General features: G+C 39.5%; 1 protein-coding gene across 2 annotated transcripts in view; it reads right to left on the bottom strand.

Annotated features, from left to right (window-relative positions):
* GABRB3 (gamma-aminobutyric acid type A receptor subunit beta3) overlaps positions 1-22,938 on the bottom strand; it is a 219,111-nt gene extending 196,173 nt beyond the window's left edge. The window contains exons 1-3 of one of the 2 annotated variants that reach the window (XM_072737024.1): positions 22,709-22,938; positions 21,759-21,850; positions 21,465-21,532 (exon numbers count right to left, since the gene is read on the bottom strand). In XM_072737024.1, the coding sequence (XP_072593125.1) occupies positions 21,465-21,532; positions 21,759-21,850; positions 22,709-22,788 (240 nt within the window). In that variant the 5' untranslated portion in view covers positions 22,789-22,938. Of the gene's footprint in view, positions 1-21,464; positions 21,533-21,758; positions 21,851-21,981; positions 22,307-22,708 lie in introns of those variants that run through there. The other variant, XM_072737025.1, reaches the window with a different exon arrangement.
* Positions 22,939-23,621: the final 683 nt, after the last annotated feature.

Here is a 23,621-nt window from a genome sequence, read left to right as displayed (position 1 = left end):
TCTCTCTCTTTCTCTGTCTCTCTCATGAATAAATAAATAAAAAGTTTAAAAAAAATAAAATAAAACACATTTAATTTTTTTCTTTTATGAGCCACACTTTTGGTACAAGTCTAAGAACTCTTCCCTTAATGCCAAGCCTGATCAATGTTCTCCCGTTTCCTTCTAAAGTTTTACATTTTACGTGAAAGTGCATTTTGTGTGAATTTTTTGTATAGGTCTGGAATTGAGGTCAAAATTCATTTGTTCCATTACCATAGCTGAAAAGGCTGTCTTTCCTTCATTGAATTGCTTTTGAACCTTTGTTTAAAATCAGCAGGGCATATTCATGTGGATCTATTTCTGGATTCACTATTCTATTCCACTGATCTATATGTCTATCCCTCTGCCAATACCCTACTAACTTGATTACTGCAGTTATACCAAAACATAAACATTGTAGAGAGTGTCCTTTCCCACTGTTTTCTTCTTTTTGAAGTTTATTTCAGCATTCCTTGCACCTTGCTTTTCCATATATGGTTTTGAGTAAATCTATGTCTGTAAAAAATCTTGCTGAAATTCTGATAGAAATTGCGTAAAGAATATATATTGATTTGAATCGATATTTTGTTACAATGAGTATTCCAATTCATAATTCACTATTTATTTAGGTCATTTTTAAAATTTCTTTCATGTGCATTTTGCAATTTTTTCAGCATTTTGCAACTTTTAGTATATAGGTTCTTTGTTTTATTAAGTCTATATATCTAAATCCTTCATTTTCAATAAATAAATAAATAAATAAATAAATCCTTCATTTTCTTAAAATGATTGTGAATATTATATTTTTATTTTAATCTTAGTTTCCACATTATTGTTAGTATATAGATATGTGATTGATTTTCCTATTGATCTCATATCCTGCAATCTTACTGAATTTAGTTTTAAGACTCTTGTTTACATTCCTTGGGATTTTCTACATAGATGAGAAGCATTTCTATATCTTCCTTTCCAATCTGTATGCCTTCTCTTAGTCATTCATCATTCGTATCAGTCATTTACCATTAAGCATGATGACAGCTATATGATTTTTGAGATTCTTTTTATTGGATGGAGAAATTCTTTTTTCTTTGATGAGAATTTTCATTATGAATGGGTACTGTGTTTTTCAAATGCATTTTCTATCTCTATTGATATATATCACATGATCCTTTCTTCTTTATCCTATTGATACTGTAGCCACAGATTGATTTTTGATAAAAAAAAAATAAAATAAAACAGCCTTGCACACATAGAATAAATGACACTTGGTCATGGTGGAGAATTCCTTTTACAAATTGCTAGATTCGATTTTCAAGTGTTTTGTTCAGGATTTTTGTGCCAATGTTCTTGAGAGATTTTATTTACTTTCCTCTTATGTGCTGTCTATCTTTCTCTGATTTGGTATCAGAGCAATACTAGCTTTCTAAAGTGAGTTAGGACTTGCTCCTTCCTCTTTTCCTTTCTAGATGAAATTGTGTACTCTGATGTTAATTCTTTTTTAAATGTACTATAGAATTTTCCAGTGAAATTATCTGGGACCAAAGATTACTTGTTTGGAAACTTATAATTACAAATTCAATTTCATTAGTCATAACTGGAGTATTCAGATTACTTAATTCATCTTGGATGTGTTTTAGTAATTTATGATTTTTAAGGAATTGGTACTTTTTCTAAGTTGTATTTATCTGTACGTTGTTCATACTACTTCCTTATTTTCCTTTAAATGAGTGCAGGATATATAATGACAGCTCCTGCTTCGTTTCTGATATTGGTGATTTGTGTCCTTTCTCTTTTTATGTATATTTAAGGTTTATCAATTTAATTGATTTTTTCAAAGATCTATTTTTTATTTGATTAATTTTCTCTAATTTTCTTGTTTTCAATTTCATTCATTTCTGCTCTTATCTTTATAATAACCTTACATCTCCTTAATTTGGGTTTATTTTAATGTTTTCTTGTTTTCAAGGATTCAGACTGGAGAGCTTGCCTTTCTTTGAATGTAAGCATTTTGGCACTTTCTTTCTCAGCGCTGCTCTCAATGTATCCCACAAATTTTGATACAGTACATTTTCATTTTCGCTCAGCATTCATTCATTTCATTTCATTTGAGATATCTACTTTGGCTTATGGATTATTTATAAGTCTATTTTTTAAATCTCCAGTTATTTGGAAGTCTTCCTGTTGTCTTTCTATGTTGATTTCTAGTTTGATTCCATTGTAATTAGAAAACATAAACTGTATGATGTGAATTCTTTTATATCTCCCTGTTCTGTGATGTGAATTCTCTTCAACATGTTGAAGTTTGTCTTATGACTCAGAACATGATTTATCTTGGGAAATTATCTGTGGGCACGTGAAAAGAATGTGCTTTCTGCTCTTGTTGGGTGAAGTGAAGTATTCCATAATGTTAATTAGATCTTGTTGACTCAGGTGTTGTTCAGTTCTTCTATAAGCTAGGAAAATCTCCACCTGTTTCTACTGGGCAGTGGGTGGAAGATCACCTTCCTGTTTGACCTGACTGAAACCATGGTCAGGGGAGGGTATATAGGGTTGGGTTTTTTGTTGTTTTGTTTTGTTGGTGTTTGGCTGAAGTAAGGTAGGTTTTATTAACAAGTTTCTGTTCTGTTAGGCCATTATTTTTCTGATCCTTTGGCTAGGAGGGGGCTTTTGGAGAGGTTATTTTCTGTCTCTGTTGGCAGTTCTATCTAAGCTATAGGCTTTCTGGTATGCTGTCTGAGACCTGTGGAAGTAGAAAGCATATCTGGGGAATTCAATGCCAAGTCATTCCTCATGTCTTGAGATCTTTAAGCAATCCCTTCTTTCAACCTTCAGGATCTACCTCGTTTAGTAGCTGTGTAATGTCCAGTGCTTTTAGTGATAAGAGGGACGTCTAGGAGAAATGAGGCTATTCCATCTTGGCTGGAATTAGAAATATCTTTAGAGGTTTTTAAAAAACAGTTTTATTTAATTCTTCCTTTATGTGTCTGCCTTTTGATTGCATTCTTGCTTATTAGCACCTCCATCAGAAAGAAGGCAGGGAAATAAAAGGAGCTAGAATTCAAAATCAGTCCATTTTGTTACTCATTAGCAACTCTGGAAGAGGTTCAGTGAAGGAAGAAGTTGAAACTACTTAATAAAATGAGGTTTCCAATAATCTGTGGGTGTTAATTATCCATTCAACCCAAGCCCTTAATTAGCAGTAGTAGAACACTAAGGCTTAGACCCCATTCATTGCTTAGATGCTGCCCTCAAATGTTTTCTAGATGGAACTGTTTGGAGCATGATTAGGTACTTCCAACCCAGACTGGAGAACTACATAACAAAGTGGGAATGTCAACTTTTTGTTATGAAAAATATAAATTATGCTCTTAAAAATCACTTTGTTTTGTACCAAGCAATGTGACAAGTTGGCATGGTACTCATCTCTGCAGCATGCTCAATGAAATAGTAAGAGACAAGCTGAATATGTGACAAGTGAATCAAGATTAATGAAAATATGAGATTTATATTAGATTTAAATAAGCTATTGTTGATTATGAAAAGGAAAGTTAATACAAGGAGCTACTTTATTGTAAATGGCTCTAGTGAGTTAGAGAAATAGAACTTCACAAAATGTTTAAGTCATAAATGGTAGAAACTGACAGAAATATGACAACCTCTGAAAGTTTGTGAGGTAGGATAGAAAGGTGAAGAGATCAAGAATAATGCTCTTTAGACTGGATGATTAAGAAAAGTTTTTCTAATAAATTATTGGAACTCAGAAATATCATGAATCATAAGTTTTCCAAGCTAATTTATTTTCAGATTTCATTATGACAGAATCATTTTCTCCCTGAAGTTCCCTACATAACAGTGCAACATTTGGCTCTTTTTTTCCTCTAAAATAATGTGCTATAAAATGCAATTAGCATCTAATGAAATCTCTAGATTTTTGTAATCTTTCTAGATTATGGAAGATTCATGAACTGCTAATGTTAAAGTTTATATAACACATTTTTATAAGATTTCTCCAAAATTAAGTGTATTTTTTATTTTAGCTAACTTGAAAAAAGTTTTTGATGATACACAGCTGTCCAGAAGTCATGGGACTCCTTCCTTTCTTTCTTTAACAAAGCATATTTTAAAATTTATGTTAATCAAATATTTAATATATAATAATAACCTTTTAAATATCAACTGACAACAACAGCAACAAATTCATTGTGGAAATTCAAACCAGAAATGCACCAGAATGTATCTAGAACAATTGCAGCTGGAAAACTACATTGTTCCACAGTCTATGGTTCCTAACTCCTGGAACAAGGCCCAATGGTAATAACAGAGCAGTGATCAGATTTCCTTCCATTTAAAAAGAGCTCTCTAGACAAATAAGGTCATGAGATAAAGGATTTTAAACTAACCACTTCTTACCACTTCCTCCTGATTTGGAATTTAATATGTGGCTTTTCACTTTATCATATCCTAATATCCTCAAAGCACTTAGAAAAAAACCAATGGTATATCTAACTCATTACTACCTTTCTCAGGTAACTTATGTGTTGGTTCAGCATCCCACTAAACAAAATTTAGTCAGAGCATGAATCTTGCCACAACTTCTCTAGCTTTCATATTTGTTCCTTTTCTAACTAATTCCATATTTTTATTATTTTAGGAATAAAAGCTATGCTTTCACCACAATCAGGAAGCCTTATCTCCATCCCTAGTTTTCTAATATATAACCTGACTTCTAATGGGTACTTGGCAAGGGTATATATTAAAAATACAGGCATTTAGCTGAGATAGCACCTCTGCCCCTCCCAAGTAATATATTTTTCTATCCAAAAAAAGCATGCTTTCAAGTATGTTTTAAAATTCAACATCATAGTGTTACTTAACTAGCAGACCAAGAGGCTTTCTCACACCCACTCCTTTCTCTCTCTTCTTTCTGACTCTCATTTTTAACTCTGTAGTTACCCAGCGTTACAGAGATGGTTTGGAAGAGAGGAGTCCATAGGACACATCTGGTTGACTCTCACAATTTCACAATTACTTCCTCAAAATTCATTGTTTGTTCTCTTTGATGAATGCCTTTATTAATGGTTCTATTTGCCTCACTGCACTATGTATCAGGGTGATGGCTTCCTTTTCTACTTCTGGCCATCTTGACAATCCAAATATCATCACTGTCAATATTTATTTTTAAAACAACTATTTATGGCTGATAGTTGTAATATATGGAAGTAAAGGGATACATAATATGGGAAAGGGAAAAAATGTACAAGGGACACAATTGAAGGCCAGCAGAAAAATAACAGCAAAATAAATATGTTAAAAGTTGTACTGCAGATTAGAATAAAGCAAAATTCGGTACTCACAGTATAAATTGGCCATAACAAGGTAAAAGCTGCACTAATAATCCAGCTCTTAGATTCTGAGTGCTCTTTCAATGCCCAGCATATATATTCAACACCCTCATCCAGGATCATCACTTTTTTGTTTTTGCATTTTCTCAGAAAGAATCCTAAATCTTGCCCCTTGTGTGAACCAAATGGAGAAGGCTCTGAGTCAGCTTAGAACCTGAAAGCTTCCAGCTCCACTCTCTTCCTTTATGGTCAACCTGATGTGCACAAACATAGCCCATAGGCCCTTTTCTCCAAATCCCGGAGCTGGTTCTTAATCCTAATGTCTCTATCACTGTGGGCATTAGTACCAATCACCCATTTTATGACACATCCAATAGATACACTGGATCCCATTAGAGGCTCCCACCCCAAACATGGGCAGGAAGACTAGAGCAACAATATTTTACAAAGGGAACCAGAGAATATGGGAGAATCACAGATTTCAAACAGATCATGATCACTGAATTTGAGGGCTCCAAAGTAGAGTCATGGGGAAAAAAAGGAGTGAGTCTTCAATATATTACCAAAATTATTGGGGCAAGACATGGTGAATAGTTGGATACTGGAAGAAAAGGAAAGGCAAGAATTATCTTTACGATTGAGTGAAAAAGTGAAGGAGTGCAATTCAGAGAGCCTAACCAGCAAAAATATGCAGAAGAATGATCTCTGATCACAACACTTATACACACACATACACTCCCCAGCAGCCTTTTTAGTGAAAGTATGGAAGGGCTACAATACTGGTTCCAGATGGCTACTGATACTGGTTCCAGAAGTAGTGCCCAGAAATATGTGGTCAAGGAGAGCAGTGCAGTTGAGGGAAGAGTTTGCTTTATCTCTTCTATATACAGATATATTCTTTTTCCCATATGAAGACTAAGTTCTAATGGAGAGGAAGATATATTGAAAGGATTATGAATGTGGGCACAGGAAAAGCCAAAGCATAGAGCACACATAGCAAGATGGATTTCAGACAGAAGGAAAAATATCTTTCTTTGAGAAAGACATCAAGAGTAGGAGACCCTGCATTCTGTGGACACAGGGCAAAGGAAGCCCATGCTCTTAATCTCCTGAGAGAAAAAAAATTGAGTTCAACACTGGCAGGAAATATGTAAGGTTAGAATTGAGACCTTATAAGGAGAGAGAATATTCCAGGTGGTGAAAACAGTGAAGATTAAATAATAAAAGTATATACTGGGAGACTTTTTGAAGTCAAAGATGATTTCCTCTTGGTGGGTATGCCTGCTTGTGGCACTTAGACTATTATCTTTTTAAAGGCTGGGCAAAAGCTAAACACAAACACGAGGACTAGAGAAACCTGAAAGAGATTTCTTTGGTGTCTGGTATGAGAGCCAGAGCAAGGTACTTAACGAATCAAACTAAAATTTCAAAAAGGGAAGAAGTTTGGGAGAAGGAAACAAGAGGATCTTCTCAGGGTCTTTGAGAAGATCAGGGTCTTCTCAAAAGCAGAATGGCACCTTTAGTCACATGTATGATTTTGATGTAAAAAAGACAAAAACAGATCTCAAAGGTAGTCAAGAAATTATAGAAATACAGAGTTATTTCTGAATGGTTTTCACTGCTATTTCTGGGCATGATAGAATGAGGATTGTGAGGAAAAATGGTTACCTACCCATCTCATAATCAATGTGGAAAAATCCAAATTCCATTTTCAATTAAATGGTAATAGCCACTTACTATTTTTTTTTCTCCGCATCAGTAGACCAAACTTTGGATCACATTAAATGATGTCTGGGTTTTTTCTCATTAACTCTATGGAAAACAGTCTCCTAAAGTGTTACTCATGTAGGCAAAGTAAGCTAATGCTTCATTAAACAGTACCTCTGATTAATCAGGAGCTCCCTTCAAATCAGCTCCACTGTGCTCCTGATAAAGATCAAGTCAGTGACACACATGAGGACCCTCCCCTCCCGAGGCACATTTAGTAATGGTGGGCTCCTCCCAGTTCCAGCCTTTCTCCTCAGAGTTTCCTCATGGTTGCTTTACTAACTGTCCCACATATCCAAACACCCAAAGGATCAAGGCTCAACTCAGTTACAGAGATTAAATATGAGATTACACTGAGATTAAAATGTCTTGGTAGATTCTGATGATGTGCTCTTCCAGATAAAAATGACCAACTATGACCTCAGAGCACCTAGCAATATTTTTTTTTCCAACTCCTTAGGCCTGATTTGTGAGAAACATTCTAATTTTTTGGTATAACATTTAATTTGGGGATTAGAATTCATTCTAATTCACTCAAAACAATGACATGAACTTGTATACCTTGTTCCTTATACATATTGGCATCCCAAATATAAAACTAAGATGAAGTCAAATTTAATATAAAGCCAAATTAGGAGAGCCTGGGTGGCTCAATTAAGTGGCTGCCTTAGGCTCAGATCATAATCCTAAGGTCCTGGGGTCAAGCCCCCTATCGGCCATGCTCCCCTGACTGAGCCAACAGGTGTCCCTGTAATGCTGGGCATGAGAGCAGTTATATACTTGTTAAGCCACCTTTTAAATCTAAAAGTATTTAGAATGAAAGAGGCAGTACAGCAATATGCTAGTCAACGGAGCAGCACAGCAATATGCTAGTCATTGGAGCAGTTGAACTAGAAAGCCAAATCATGAAAAACAATACAAGTGATATTAAGTAATAGTAATTATTTTGAGAATTAAAAAAAGGGGAAAGTTGGTTGCTCTGCTTCTTTGCAGCAAGTTCTAGTGTTGACCTGTAAATGCAAGGTGCTTTGGAAAGCCTGGGATTTAAAAAAAATCTATACACATAGTCTATTTTTGGAATAACTGTTAGAACAAGTGTAAATTAGGTATAGTACTTCATGTTGGAGCACCACAAATACTGTTTTATGACACATATTCACTAAATAACCCCCTCACCCCTATTCTCTACCATCTCAACAGGCTCTGCTGTCAGTGTAATGGAATTCCTCCATGTTTTCTTTTTACATTTTAGGGTTTTGTTGTTGCTTTCGCAATTTCTATTATGTTGATATTCACACACACAAAAATCTCCACAGGAGAGTGACCTAGAAACATTCACACTACTTGGTAGTAGAGAAAATACTTCAGTAATATCTGAGACTGATATGTGAGTCCTTCTTCTGGTTAACTGACAGTTTCTATTAGTATTGTAGCATGAGCAGGTTCTGTTGGCGTATCAGGAAATGGGATGTCAATTAATAGATACTTGCCTTCCTGTCAACCTTTGTTTAACAAGTTTCATTGTGCTTTCTTCTGAAAAATGTTGAAGAAAAGAGGATTTTTCTTCATTGTTTCAGAAACTGAGAGAGGTGATAAAAGAAGAAACATTACTAAGCCAAAATGGCTCTTGAGGTATCCAAATTTTTAACTCAAAATCCCAAAAAGATAAATGGTGAGAGAAAATGGCAGGTAAAACCCTCATTTCTTATCTGGTAAGGGGAAATAAATGTCATTCAGGAACATCTCTTTTATTTGGCCTTTTTTTCTTTAATCTCAGTAAACCAGCCATTGCTCATGACCCTCAGAGTTGGCTCTACTCTTAAAGTGCAAACTTGGTTACATTTACAGCAAAGTATCTTTCCCCTTTAATATCTGAATTTTGCCAGACTCTTCATACCCCTCTCATTTGTGGGGGAGAGGGAGAGGAAGAAAGAGGGAGAGAAATAAAACTGAGTGAAAACCTTTGAGGACTATCACAGTAGACAAATTATTTCAAAGCGGTAAATTAAGAAATCACTTCAGACTGTGCTACAATTCCCCTTAAACAGATATTACAAATTAGCAGGATTTCACCTACAGTGGAGAAATAGGAGCTAAGTACTTTGAAAATTATTGGGCATTTTTTTGTTGTCGTTGAGGGTTTTTTGTTTTTGTTTTTGTTTTGATTACTGATTGGTCATACCTAAATTTGGGTCACACTATGCATTTTAATGTATATCATCCTAATCCTATAGGTAATTTCCTAATTGTGTAATAATTGGCATACCACACCTTTCCTTTTATGGAATAAAATTAGACAATTTTATATGCTTTATTTTGTAATCTCTAATAGAGGCAAGCCAAATCTTCATCCCTATATCCACACATGTTCACTAGCTTGGGTTTTATATACAAGAAATTCAATTTTAAATGAGACTATGAATCAAGAAAAAAGTAGAAAATGGTAAAACTTTTTTTTGTAGAAATGCCACAATAGGGAAATTCTACCTTTGAGGTTTAAGTTTAAAATTTTTTTCACTGAATCCTGGCTTATCATCCCAAACTGGCTGAAGGCAGCAGTCCAGATGACGCTGACCAAGCCTATGCCCTCTTCCTTTTGGACTGGATTATGAATTCAAACAATATTAAAATTATGTTATGCTACCAAAAGAACACAGAACATTCAAAATGATTCATGAGTCGAACTTATGTATAATTTTTTTAAAAATCTGAATATAGACCACTTGGAACCTAACAGCAACTAAGACATTTTTGGACTGTTTTTCTTAGGTGATAATATAAAGGTGAATATTTTAAAAAGCATTTTAACAGTCAACTACAGTTTTTGCTCATAAATTAATAGTTCTACATTCAGACTGAAAAAGGAAATATCACTGTTTGAGACCTGAAAATTGATGAACATGGATGCAGATTTTAAAATCCCAGCTCTTTTTTTTTTAAATATTTTATTTATTCATTCAAGAGAGATACAGAGAGAGCAGAAGAGACACAGGCAGAGGGAGAAGTAGGCTCCCTGCGGGGAGCCCGATATGGGACTGGATCCCAGGACTCCGGAATCATGACCTGAGCCAAAGGCAGATGCTCAACCACTGAGCCACCCAGGTGTCCCAAAATCCCAGCTCTTTATGCACAAAATGTCATAATTTCATAGCACATGAACTAGGTAGTCCCCAAAAAATCATTCTGGGTTTCACACTGGCCATGCTTAGAATACAACGGTTGCAAACTGCCAGATGACAACCCCTCAGATAACCAATAAGCCACGTGTAGTATCAAATGAACAAGCAGTGGTTTGTATAAGGCAAATAAAAAGTCCCCTTATGTTTCTAACTGCTCACGGACTCTAAGAATCACTGAAACCAGAACTGGAAGGCAATTTAGAGAATCCTATTAACACACAAAGATCAAATTGAGGGCCATTGAGTTTGAATGACTTGCCAAAGTTCCCACAAACCCTTCCAAGGGATCTAAGTGTTCTGACAAGCAACTCTTTCCACTGCAGAGGGCAATCTTGCAAGTTCAACCCCCTATGGTCTCTAAAGACAAAACAGCCTGGGGCATTGAGGAAATCACCTAGATAATTAAAATTCCAAACCATTTACATAAAAAGTAAAATCTCAAGCTTTGAGAGTAGCTTTTCAATAATAAAATAAAGATAAAATTTTGAAATAATACAGTATAATGCTAAATAAGACATAGCATGGGAGAAAAGAAATATATGTATTTCTTTTATATTTATACTTCTTATAAATATTTATTTCTCTCATATAATATTTTATATTTATAAACATTTCTTATAAATCTATATAATATATATTTATATAAGATATCTATTTATGTTTTTATATTTATTTATATAGATATATATAGAGAGAGAGATACACTATATCTCCAAAATCAGAATCCTTTTTTAAACCAGCTTTCTGCACTTCTAAATGCTAAAAACAAACAAGCAAACAAACAAACCCCCATTTACTATTGTAATCAACTGACATTCTAAATCTCTTTATACTTTCTGGATCTACTTTGATTTACCTGCTGATTACCACCAATCTTTTACAATCCCTGAGCCCACCACAGATTCCCAGTGGGGCCTCCATAGTGGTAGAGGCAATATTGAGCAATACTGCCCCCTTATGACATTACTGTGGTTTATTGAAGAATCCAGAAAATGCATCTGCCCTATAGACTATTATCACTGACTATTCATAAACATATATAAATTCTTCATATAACTATAGACAGTCATAAGGAAAATTTTAGAAATTATTTATGCTAGGGGATGTTAAATATGTTTATCACAAGAATTTTTCATCCAAAAAGAATGTTATTTTATGCATAAATATGGATAACATACAGACCACTACCTAAAAAGCACTGGCCAAGCCCAATAGCACCAAGGAGCCATACTTTGCTTTCAGTATTGATCTGCTGCTGTTGGCCCGAGAGTCTTTTGCATCTCCTCTTCAACACATATATCTCGCCTCTGTATCATGTATTTGTACTCTTATAATACAAGAAAACAAGGAAGCCTAAAATACACAGATTTCCTTCAATATGACAAAGTCATTATCTGTAAAACAAAATCTTTGTCTTTTTATCAATTATAACAGATGCTTATTCTTCATTTTTAGAAAATATCACCCATCCCCATAGGTACTGGTAGATTCTTTTTTTTTTTTTTTTAAAGATTGTATTTATTTATTCATGAGCGACTCAGAGAGAGAGAGAGAGAGAGAGAGAGAGAGAGAGAGAGAGCCAGAGACACAGGCAGAGGGAGAAGCAGGCTCCATGCAGGAAGCCCGACATGGGACTCGATCACGGGTCTTCAGGATCAGGCCCTGGGCTGAAGGCAAAACTAAACTGCTGAGCCACCCGGGCTGTCTGGTACTGGTAGATTCTTGATCAAAATTGTACCTTCCATGCTGTGGTCAGCTTCCCCAAAAGAGGTTTTATTAATGTAGCAATCTTCTCAGTTATCATTTACAAGAAATGGCCATATTGAAAGCCTTTATGGTTCACTGAACTAGTCCCATATTTTCTAAACTGTGTACAAAAAACTTCATGAAGAAGTGTTAATTGGGTCCTCCACTCCCCCCGCCAAAGAAAAAAATGTCCAGTGAAATCTAATGTTTTAAATATTGAATTCTTCACTCCTGCCATGAAGATTTACAAAATCATTAGCATATTATGGGCTTGAAATTCCTGCAGCAAGGAAACCTATTTTAGATCTTTAACATAATTTCCAGTATGATTTGAACAGAAATATTTTGATCATGGGGCCCACATTTATATCCTATAAAGCAGTGTTCTCATAGGAAACCATTATTTTAGACCCTACCACATGAAATGATATTCTCACATGAAATTTTGGTACCCAGGGCCAAAACAAAGGAAAGACTCAGAAATAAAACTCATTCAACAGCACAATTAAATATGCCAGTGAATTATCTGTAGGATGTTTAACAGCATAAAAGGAATATAGCAGAATATAGTACAATCAATCCTGGTCCTCTTACACTCAATTATTCCCAATCGTTTTTCTGTATGTGTACTGTTTTGGAAAGGCAAAGAACAGAATACACCAATGGTGAGAAATTATGCTTGCAGAACACTTAGCTATTCCCACCTGCAATGATTCTAATACTTCAGAAACATTCTTGGTCTATAGTTCTGGAATTACTGGCCTAGATCATAGGAAAGACACTGTTTTCCATAACTTGTATTTTTTATGCAACAAGTTCACAGGAATCCTCACATATAAAGCTATGGTTCATTTTATGTCCAAAACAAGCACCCAAATAAGAGAATCTCTCTATATAAAACAAATAGAAGGTACAGCTTTACCCCAAGGGTCATATGCTATACAAATCCATTTAACAAATTCACCAAGCATATTCAACATGACAGGCCCGAGGTTCTGTAACCATTCTAGTCTACTGCCTATCAGATATTTGAACTTATCTCTTGGATTGATATTTAGAGTCAGCAGGATTAGAAAAATCAATAATATTACAACAAATTATCCGAATTGTTGTTTCTTTTAAAGAAAATGTGGGGCTGCATAGACACACACATGCACACATACACAGAACATGTAGAATGGGTGACCCAGAAAACTTGTTTCTTCTATTTATTAGTATTACCAACTGGTAAGTCTTATTCAAAAAGTTGAATTTAAAAGGAACAGTGATGTGATGTTAGACTGAGTAACAAGTATTTTATACATATGTATCAAACACAATCAGGATTATCTAGCTTTAAACCAGTAGATTTTGTTATCCTTTAAAATCAATTCAAAATAAAACAAATGTATTTCATATCATGAATCACACAGCATGTGGATTTAGCCAATATTTAACATAAAAGGAATTATTTCATTGTAGAACCAAGATAAAATACGATGATACTGCAATCAACAGAATCCATATCCTCTTTCACATTAACTGAAGAGACATAAATTAGGGCCTTTAAAGAGTTGTGACATTCTTACATCTTAATTTTATTCCCATTCATTTGAAATGTCAGTTCCATGCATGCTAAAGTTTTTGTTCATTGTCTTAATGTTTCTGTGTGATGCTTAAGTTCAATGGAAAAATGAAAACAGGGAAGAGTTAATGCTTACAAATGACTTCAATTACTTGATGTGGTCTCCTGATAAAAAAAGAATAAAGGAACTCTACACATCCAGCCAGAGAAATCAGAGACTTGACTCTCTATTGAACTGATGGTACTGAGCAAATTGCCAAAAGGTGAGACCTATCTTAGTCGTAGTGTTCCAAATTTTGCAGCTAAAGAAATTTCTTAATGGCATGCATAAATGGTCCAGAAGTAAACTGGAAAGCTAGCAAACAAATGAAAACCATCGCAGCCTCACTGCACTGCTCAGTGGTCATCCCGAAGGGAAGGCAAAGACTAATGAATCTGTATATAAGAATCAAAACTTGTGTCATATAGAAAAACTCAACCCACATACACTTGACAAGTGGACACAAAACTTTGAGTGTGAGAAGGCAACAATGACTGGTGTTTAGAATATCCACACCAACCCTTATACAGGCATTGCTTCCATACTTTACACTCCTTTCTCCTTTGAAATCAGCATACAAGCTCTCCAATGAAAGGGGTAACAGGTGTAAAATACCAGCTGAGGGTATATGGTGTGCAATCATACAAATTCTGGCCAAATTAAGTCCTTTATGGTAAAATTTCTATCCATCACACTTAGACAGTAAAAGCTTCCTCTTGGTCATGAGCCCAAATTTCATTGGAAAGCTATATTTCCATTTACTTATGTGCATACATATATATATGTATATATGTACATTCATTCATTCATTCTTCATTCATATACTTTCTTTCAACAAATGTCTAATAGGTGCCTAACAAGTGTCAGGCCATGCAAAGACTGTCCTTAGACACAGTTCTGATTCATGGAGTTTATTATCTAATATGGGAAAAGAAATGGAAGAGAAAGATTTTAAGCAAATAAATACACCCTAATCATATGTAACACTGTAATAAGTGTTATAAGCAAAGAACAAGCTTTCATGAAAAAGTAGAATGGGAAGATCTAATTTAGACAACAAAAAGAAAATCACAAAAGAAGATAAAATCACGTGCACTCGTAACAGTATTTTTTGTTGCTCTGTAGTATGAGGTAGAAACACCAAAAGAAGCAGGACCGAGTAAGTGCTGGCTTCACCATGCAGTAAGTTAGTGTCATTCCTATGGCTATTTTCTCTTCTAAAAAATGGAGATGAGGCTAACACCCGTATAATCAACTTTACCAAGTTCATCATCAGGTTTGCAGATCAAATGACAAAATACTTGAAGTAATTCACAAATTACAAAATGGCATAAAACCGCTAGTTATCATTTTTTAAGTTATACCACAACATGTATTACAGAATAATTTAAAGGATTTCAAATGGTTGGTAGACTTCTTATGCAATGACAATATGCATGATGTAATACAGAGCACATATAAGAAAGAAAAGTCCTGGTACCAACGTAAGAAGAGTCACAATAGCAAATAAAAGGTTGAATCAATATCACTTTACTTGCAAAAACTGGAAAAATCTTTATATGTAAGTAAGTGTATTTGCACCATCAATTCAAACCAAATACTTCTATATGCAATACACTGCACAATCCCTGAGTCAGCCATAGGCTCAAGCAAGAGGTAGATCACAACAGCGCAATGTGTGTAAGATCCACCTTTTAAAAAATGCAGCAACATAAGCTTTACAACCTCCCTGGGGGAAAACACAGCATTCTCTTTGCACTCTCCGTATCATTCCTTCCAGTATTAAACACAAACTTCTCTTTGTAAAGCATATTATGTAAGGTATTATTTTCATCCATCTCTTAAGTTCATTATATGTTTTCTTATCAGTGCCCCAGCATTGATGTATGATCATAACTTATGCATGAAATGTACTTATGCAGTGAAAAGTAATGTCCTCAATAAACAGCCATACCTACAAAATGCAGCAACCTAGAACCAAATGCCAACACACTCTGTGGACCTTACCCCTGGAGTGCCTCCCATGGAACCGGTTTTCCAACCCCAACTGGGTCAGAGAAACACTTTTTGCTTTCTGCTGAGTCATCCACCAGCTTACTTTGTAATAAAAGCATTAGCACATTTCCAACCTTTAAAATGCCAATAACAATTAATATGCAAGCTCTAAGTATGGTCCAAAGCTCTAGAAAAAAATTAGTAAAGGACAGCTTTCTACCAGGGGTTTACACAGCTGTTGTCTACCACAATTTTCTCTGTAGAGGAAGTGTGATATCATTTTGGAATCAATTTAGTAAAGGCATGGTATGGGCATCTGGAAAGCCTGCAACTGATTTACTGAGCGTTAAGTGACTTGCTTAAGACTAGATGTTCCTATAGACTTGGAAATAGAATCCCAAACTCCAATCCCATTAGGCTCTTTTTGGCACACTACCTGGATTCCTGGGATTCAGCTCTTACACCTGAGATTCTAGCACGGTGCTGGACACTGGACTCTGGTTCAGCATTCACTACTGGCAAAGAAATCTCTAGACTCTGAGAGGTGGGGAGGAAGGACGGATTAACATAAATTTGACCAAAAATGCCTAAAAACTGAATTCTCCAGACCTCGGGTCCGAACTCACTCTAGCCAAGATGAACTTCTCCTTTTTCCCCATGCTTCTGAAGAGAGGAAAGAAAAAGTGATGGTGCAAATGTCTGTGTGTGTATGTGTGTGTGCGAGCGCATGGTTCTGTATATATGAGTGCGATTGTATCCATTCTATAGTGATGCAGCTCCACAGCTGCTTCTTGAGATATGCCAAAACTATGTTATGTACAATACTTACTTTATATCTAGACATTTTTTTAAAGTGTATTATATAACAAGAAAATGCAATAAATTAGAAAGGAATATAATAAAACTAGAATAATGGGTGGATATGCATCTCGTAACAGCTAAGGGTACACATTATATATTACCTAAAAGGAACTTAGGACCAAGAAAAAAGGTAATTTTTGATTTACATGGATGACATCAGAAAAAAATAATCCTGTAATTACATTTTCATTAGGATGGAGTTAATTTTAATGGACTAATAAAGTATAAAGTCGTAACAAAGTACAAGACAAATCATAAAAATTACTATTAATATGACTAGAGTTTGAATCCAGTTTTCTTTGCTTAATACTTTAAAGTTAATTAAGTAAAATTTAAGTATGTGTAGTTTCTGTTCTGAATTAATAAATCAAACAATAGCTTATTCTAATCAAATTTTAAAAAAGAATTCGTGAGACCTTTAAAACGTTTTCATTTTTCAATTAAGAGTTACAGAACTACTTCATTTTCAGGGTGTCTGGTGGCTCAGTTAGTTATGTGTCTGCCTCAGCTCATGATCTCAGGCCCAGGATCAAGCCCCATATTGGGCTTCCTTCTGGGGGGAGGTCGCTTCTCTCTCGCCCCCTCTGCCTCTCTCCACTGCTCATTCTCTCTCTCTCTCAAATAAATAAATAAAATCTTTAAAAAAAAAAACTACTTCATTCTCTGAGTAAAAATACTGTTTTGAAAATAAAATTCTCTAATTGTTTTATATCTTTAATATTTCTTTATGTTTCCTATACTCTCAATAATTTTCCTCCATTTATTCATCTCTCCACCTATCTATTCAACACATGCTTATTATACACTAGGACTGGTGCTTAAGCATCAGAATTATAGCAAATGTTTATAAAAATTTTCAGTTGACAGTGTTCTTTCATATATACAATGTCACTTAAAAAATATATAGACTAAATCCAAATACTTAACCATGCACAACCTTAAAAATATGTAATTTTAAAATGATAACTAAGAGAAACAAGAGAAGTTATATAAGACAAAATGGTTCTCATTTGATTGCTGTCAAATCAACATGAAAAGAATTGAAAGATTAGGAAAAGTGGAAATGCAAAATATCTCTACTATGAAAGGAGTTATAGCAAAATAATGTTAAATATTAAAATACTTAAATTCATTCTAAGACCATCTCTACAAAATACCAAAAAACATGATGATGTATAGATATATATACAAATATATCTATTTATTTATTTGAGGATAGAGGTGTTCTTTGGAGATACCATCAATAGGCACTTCCAGTGGATAAAGATTTTGCTTTACAACTATTTAAACAGAAAATTACCAATATCAGTTTTATGTGATGTATGTTATTCTTTACTATCACCCCCAAAAGTTCATGAACATGCTCATATCTGTCTCACCTTGAGATACACATACTTTACATATTCTTATCTGAAACACTGGCAAGTTTTTATTTCACTAAATATATGCTTTCAAAAATATACCTACAAAAACCCGAGAAGAAAATTTCAAGAAATGAAACTTCCAATATCATTTATCACTAATTTTCTTGTAAATTTTGCTTCTACTGCAATATCCTCACTCTTCTACCTAATTTACATTTAATTTTTTAAAAAGATTTTATTTATTTATTTATTTATTTATTTGAGAAAGAGAGAGAGCATGTGCACAAGCAGGGGAGCAGCAGAGGGAGAGGATGAAGCAGCTTTCCCTGCTGAGCAGGGGATTCCAACGTTGGCTGGATCCCAGGACCCTGGGATTATGACCTGAAGTGAAGCCTTAAAGCCGACACTTAACCAACTGGGCCACCCATTTACACCCCTCATCTGAAACCACATCTCAAATCATGTCATCACCTGCTTAAAACACTTATGGGGCTCCTTATGTCTTGACAATTAGCAACTATAATTGGCATGGCAGAGAAAAATCTAAGTGAACAGGGGTTTGTATACTACTTTTCCAATTTCATCTTTTGAATCTCATCTCCCCTTTGTAATCTCCTACACTCTTTATCCACCCATACCTTTGCCATCTTCCTCCTTAACCCACAACACCCTCCTCTATCCATGCCAGTTACAAGTCTACTCCCCCTACTAACCCATGAAACCTTCCATGTCAGAAATAATCTATCTCCCTACTCCCTGATCTCACCTCCCCTTCTTCCCTCCCTCTCTTCTATGTGCTCCTTTCTCTTGTCCCTCTAATGGGACTGACTACATCCTACTTTTTGTTACAACCATTTGACATATTTCCTCTAATAGCTACAATACTATTAAAGCAAGACCATTTCTCATTTAGTTTCATTACCTCACAAAACTTAAGTTTTGTGTGACCTGTAAGGTGATTAAGGAAATTCATAAATAGAATCCATTATTTTTAAGCAACATGATTGAAGGATGGTTCTAATCTTATGCTTGCATTTCCCTGTTCTTTCCTTATAAAATATGACCTCCAACTTGATTCTTAACCACTGCTATAATCAAAGTTTCTTTAATATAGGTCAAGGGGTCCTGGGTGTTGAAGTCTTAAGTGTCGGACTCTTGGTTTCAGGGTTATGGGATCTCAGGGTTGTGGGATCGAGCCCCACATTGGCTTTGTGATCAGCAGCAGAGTCTGCCTGGGATTGTCTCTCCCCTCTCCCTCCAGCCCTCCCCACTGTGTGTGCACAAATGCATGCTCTCTCTCTAATAAATAATCTTTAAAAAAATAATAGGTCCATCTCATAACGATAATCATGAGCAAGTATGTCAAAGGAAATCATATTTTTCTAGCACATGATTTTTCTCAATCCACTTGTTGAAGATATTTCAAATGAGAAGCAGTTCCATCTGTCCAATAGCCTCCAATCTCCAATCCTATCAATCCCCAACTTTTGTTTACAATAAACTTAGGTTTAGAGAGCCACAAAAATTACCATTATGAGAATACAAAAAATTCATACACGTATACTATGGCTATGTTATGCATAATTATTGGCTTTAGGATATAAACTACATTAAGGATTATTCAGTATAATGTCTTATATCTTCAGTTTGTCTATCATTGGGTCCAAAGAAAATTGGGATACTTCAGTTCATGGTACATGAATTAGGCAACTACTGGTGAAGGTTTCAAAGGTACCAAGTATCAGCATGATGACAACAGGATAACTAAGCTTAAAAATTAAAGAAAATGCGCCATAGTCTGCAAAAGCACATTCTCCTTATTCATTTGGTTGTTTTAATATTGTATAGACTTCTTAAAGGACCACATCAATATATCTTCTCTTTCATTTGACATCCAACATACTGATTTTTGATATAATAATCCACTAAATATTCAATTACTTTCTGTAAATAATTGTCTCTAGATAATGTGAAGGTCTCAACTGAGAAAATTACAGATTATGTCAACTTGTTCCCTTAAGATCATAAAGCATACATTTTGGACAGGATTATTTTTACAAAATTATGAAAAAGCAAAACATACGTAATGTTAAATTTTAATGTTATGTATGTAAGTGATATTCCTTCTGTGTTTGTAACCCTTTTATTAATATAATGCTTTGTGCAAAAATGTGTTAAGCGAGAGAAAGAAAAAGTACACTGAAAGAAAAGTACATTACTTGAAAATCATATTATCATTTTAAAACTTTAAGAGTGAAAATTTGATGAAACTAATTTTGTATGGTCAAAGATTTCTTCCTACAAAAGGCACAGCAGTATATATTTTTAAATATATCTGGCTAAACGTTCTACTTAAAATAATAGTCTTAATTTATTTGCAAACGTCCCTATTTCTATAGTGTACTGCGATGTTTCAAAATACTGTCCACAAAAATACTTATTTCAAAGAAGTGTGAAGCACTAGTTTTAAACGCAGAGACCCCAAATTCCACTCCACAGCTGGATGGATCAGAATCTCTCCGAGTGAGGAACCTGAGAGTATGCATTTAACTCCAAGTTTGTTCAGGTGACTCTGATGTACACCGGACTTGAGAAACCTACTGGGTCTATCAGAAACCATGCCTCATTATATTCTCAACGTTATGCTGGAAAGAAAAGTCGCCAAATGGTTTCTCTCAAAAAATACTGCTTCCAAATGTTCATTCTTACAATTTCTAAAGTGCCATTCAGCAGAAAATTAAACCTGTTTCTAAATCCCAGGATATTCCAGCTCAATTAACAAATGAAAGGGGTCATTTTCCTCCTTACTCCCTGTTGTCTGTCCTGAGCAAAAAAAAAAAGCCTTGGCACCGACTTGCCGGCTCGGACGCGGCCCTCCGCTTTTCCACAGGTTACCGTATTGAATCCCAGCAGCATCCGCACAGCTCTCGGTGACGGCGACTCCGGCAGCCTCGGACTCTCCTGGCGGCGCCGCCCGGCCGAGCGCCCGCCTGCGGCCCGGGGCCCCCGAAGTCCGCGCCGCCGGCCGGGCCAGCACCTCTGGCAGCGACAGGCCGAGCGGGCCGCGGGTTCCACCGAGCAGTGCGCCCTCGGGAAAGCCACCAGACCGTGGGAACCGGCCCCAGACCCCGTGGGCCACACAGACCACTGTCCCCGGGTTCTCCAGCTGCCAGCATCCCTCCCAGGAGGTAACAAAGGAACCCGCAGGTGCCTCTCACCTAGAATCGGAGCCTCCCCCACAGTCGCCTCTTTCCCGGCTCCCCAGTGCCTGTTGCTAAGGCGGCGACACGGCGCTCGGGGAGCCCCAGAACCGGGTGACGAGCGCCGGCGGGGCTGCGCGCGCCAGGGCTGCGGGGAGGCCGAGCGCCAGGCGGGCCGGGTCCCTCTCCTGCCGCAGGAGGGGTGCGCCCTCCGCCCCGCACCGCCGCCAGGCGCGCCCCCCGCGGGCCCCGGGCGGGGGCGGTGCCTGCCCAGCGGGGGCTGGCTCCGGGGGAGTCGGTCCCGCCGCGGAAGGCCTGCGGCCCGGTCCTGCGGGCCGAAGAGCGGGGCAGGGGCTCGGGGACAGCCGTGCGGAGGGCGGGCACTCACCATGTTGACTTCGGAAACCATGTCTATGCTGGCGATGTCGATGTTCATCCCCACGCAGACCGGGGGACCTGCGGGCAGAGCACGCCACACGCATCAGCCGGGCGCGGGCGCGGGCGCGGGCGGCTCCGGGGACCGGGGACGGGGGACGGGGGACGCCCAGCCGAGCGGCCGCGGCGCGCCGAGGGCCCCCACCCCGCTCCGTCGCGGCCCGGCCGAAGCCCCCGCCCCCTCCCCCGCCCAGGCCCCAGCGCGCTGGGGCGCGCTTCCCGCAGCGGCCGCGCACACCCCGCTCACCCCCGAAGTCGGGTCTCAGGCGGATGTCGTAGCCTTTCAGCAGCTTGTCCACCGTCTCCTTCACGAAGGACATGTTCCCGGGGTCGTTCACGCTAGGAGAGGGGCGAGGGGCGCGGAGGGAAGGCTCAGGCGGCGGCTCCCCCGCCAGCGCACCCCGCGCGCCCCGCGCGCCCCGCGCACCCCGCCGCCCGGCCCGCTTCCCGTCCACCACCCGCGACCCTACCTCTGGGCGCAGCACACCACCGCCACCAGCACTGGGGCCGAGAAAATGCCGAAAAGCCTTCCTCCCGCAAAGCCCCACATCCCTCCGCCGCGCCCCGGCACGGGGGAGGGGGCGCCCCGCCGCCGTCGCGACCAGCAGCCGGGGCTGCTCCTGGTGCTGCCGCCGCCGCCGCCGCCGCCGCCGCCGCCGCCGCGCTGGCCCCGAGCGGAGGAGGGCGGAGGGGGAGGGGAGGGGAAGGGAGGGGAGGGGAGCGGAGGGGAGGAGGGGGAGGAGCGGGCCGGGGAGCCGAGGCGGGGGGAGGAGGCCCGGCGAGCCGGGGGCGGAGCCCGAGCCGAGCCCGAGCCGAGCCCGAGCGCCCCGCACCCGCGCCTCCCCCGCGCGCCGCCCGGCCGGCGGCCCCGGCCCTCGGCGCCCTCCTGCCCCCGAGGACGCGGCGCGGGGCCTGGAGCCGGGCGGGGACGCCGAGCAGGAGCCGCGGCCGCGCGGCGCGGAGCGGGGCCGGCCTCCCCGCGCCCTGGCGGAGGAGGGGACCGACGGCGACGGGGACTGAGGCGGTGAGAGAAGCGCGGCCCGCGGCCCCCACCCCTGCCTGGGCCCGACCCCCTCGACGGCCCCCGCCCGGCCGCGACCACGGCCGAGAGCCAGGGGAGCCCGCGGCGCCCGCGACCCCGGGACCGCGCGCCGCCGCGCCGGGAAGGAGGCTGCGGGCCGGGGAGAGCCCCCTCACCTGCGGGGCGCAGAGCCCCGAGGCCCCAGGGTGCAGGACAGCCAGAGGGGCAGCAGCAGCGCCGGGAGCCCGCGGCACATGGCGTCGCTCCTCCGACCCAGCCTGGGTGGGCCCCGCTCTCCCGCAGCCCGAGCGCTCACGGGGCGCTGCGGGGATCCCCACCCCGCCCCCGCCCGCGCCCCCGCCCCCGCCCCCGCCCACGGGCTTTCCCGCCCGACCAGCTCCCAGCCCCTCGCGCGGCGGCCCCGTTCATTATTCATGCGCTGTAAGGCCGTTTTTAAAAGCTCGGCTCATTAGACTGTTTCTCTCCCCCTTCCCCGCGAAGCGCTGGGCCCTCCGTGCTCACGTGAATACACTGATAACGAATCGCAAAGAGAGGCCTGGTTGTGTGCGCCTCATTATCAGGAAGCCCGAGCCTGAATCAGGCCTGAATCAGCCCCGGACTGCCATTCCAGGGCTGTGAAAATACGTGCTTTTTCTGTCGCACCCTGGAGCTGTCCGTGGTTCTTCATAGAAAGCAAGGAAACTCGTTTTCCCTATGACAGGCTTTCATCCTTTGGTTCTCCTTAAAGGCCAAGAAACAGACTCATCTACACCACAGACCACCCTGCCCAGGGCGGCACCTCAGTGTGCCTAAGGGGTGCCTCTTCACTCATGACCACAGGTTGCATATTTTTCTTTAGTGAATAAGATTCAATAACATTTCTCTGTGCCTCAGACTTCTAATATTGAGGAAAATGGTTACACGATACTATTTGTGGTCAACCAACAAAACCTACAAATCAGGGATACCCCGGGTGGCTCAGCGGCTTAGCGCCTGCCTTCGGCCTAGGGCATGATCCTGGAGTCCTGGGATCGAGTCCCACATCGGGCTCCCTGCATGGAGCCTGCTTGTCCCTCTGCCTGTGTCACT

This window comes from Vulpes vulpes, chromosome 14, assembly GCF_048418805.1.
Source record: "Vulpes vulpes isolate BD-2025 chromosome 14, VulVul3, whole genome shotgun sequence".
NCBI lineage: Eukaryota > Metazoa > Chordata > Mammalia > Carnivora > Canidae > Vulpes > Vulpes vulpes.
Note: the sequence above shows the minus strand (reverse complement) of the source record. Positions and strands in the feature narration are given on the sequence as shown.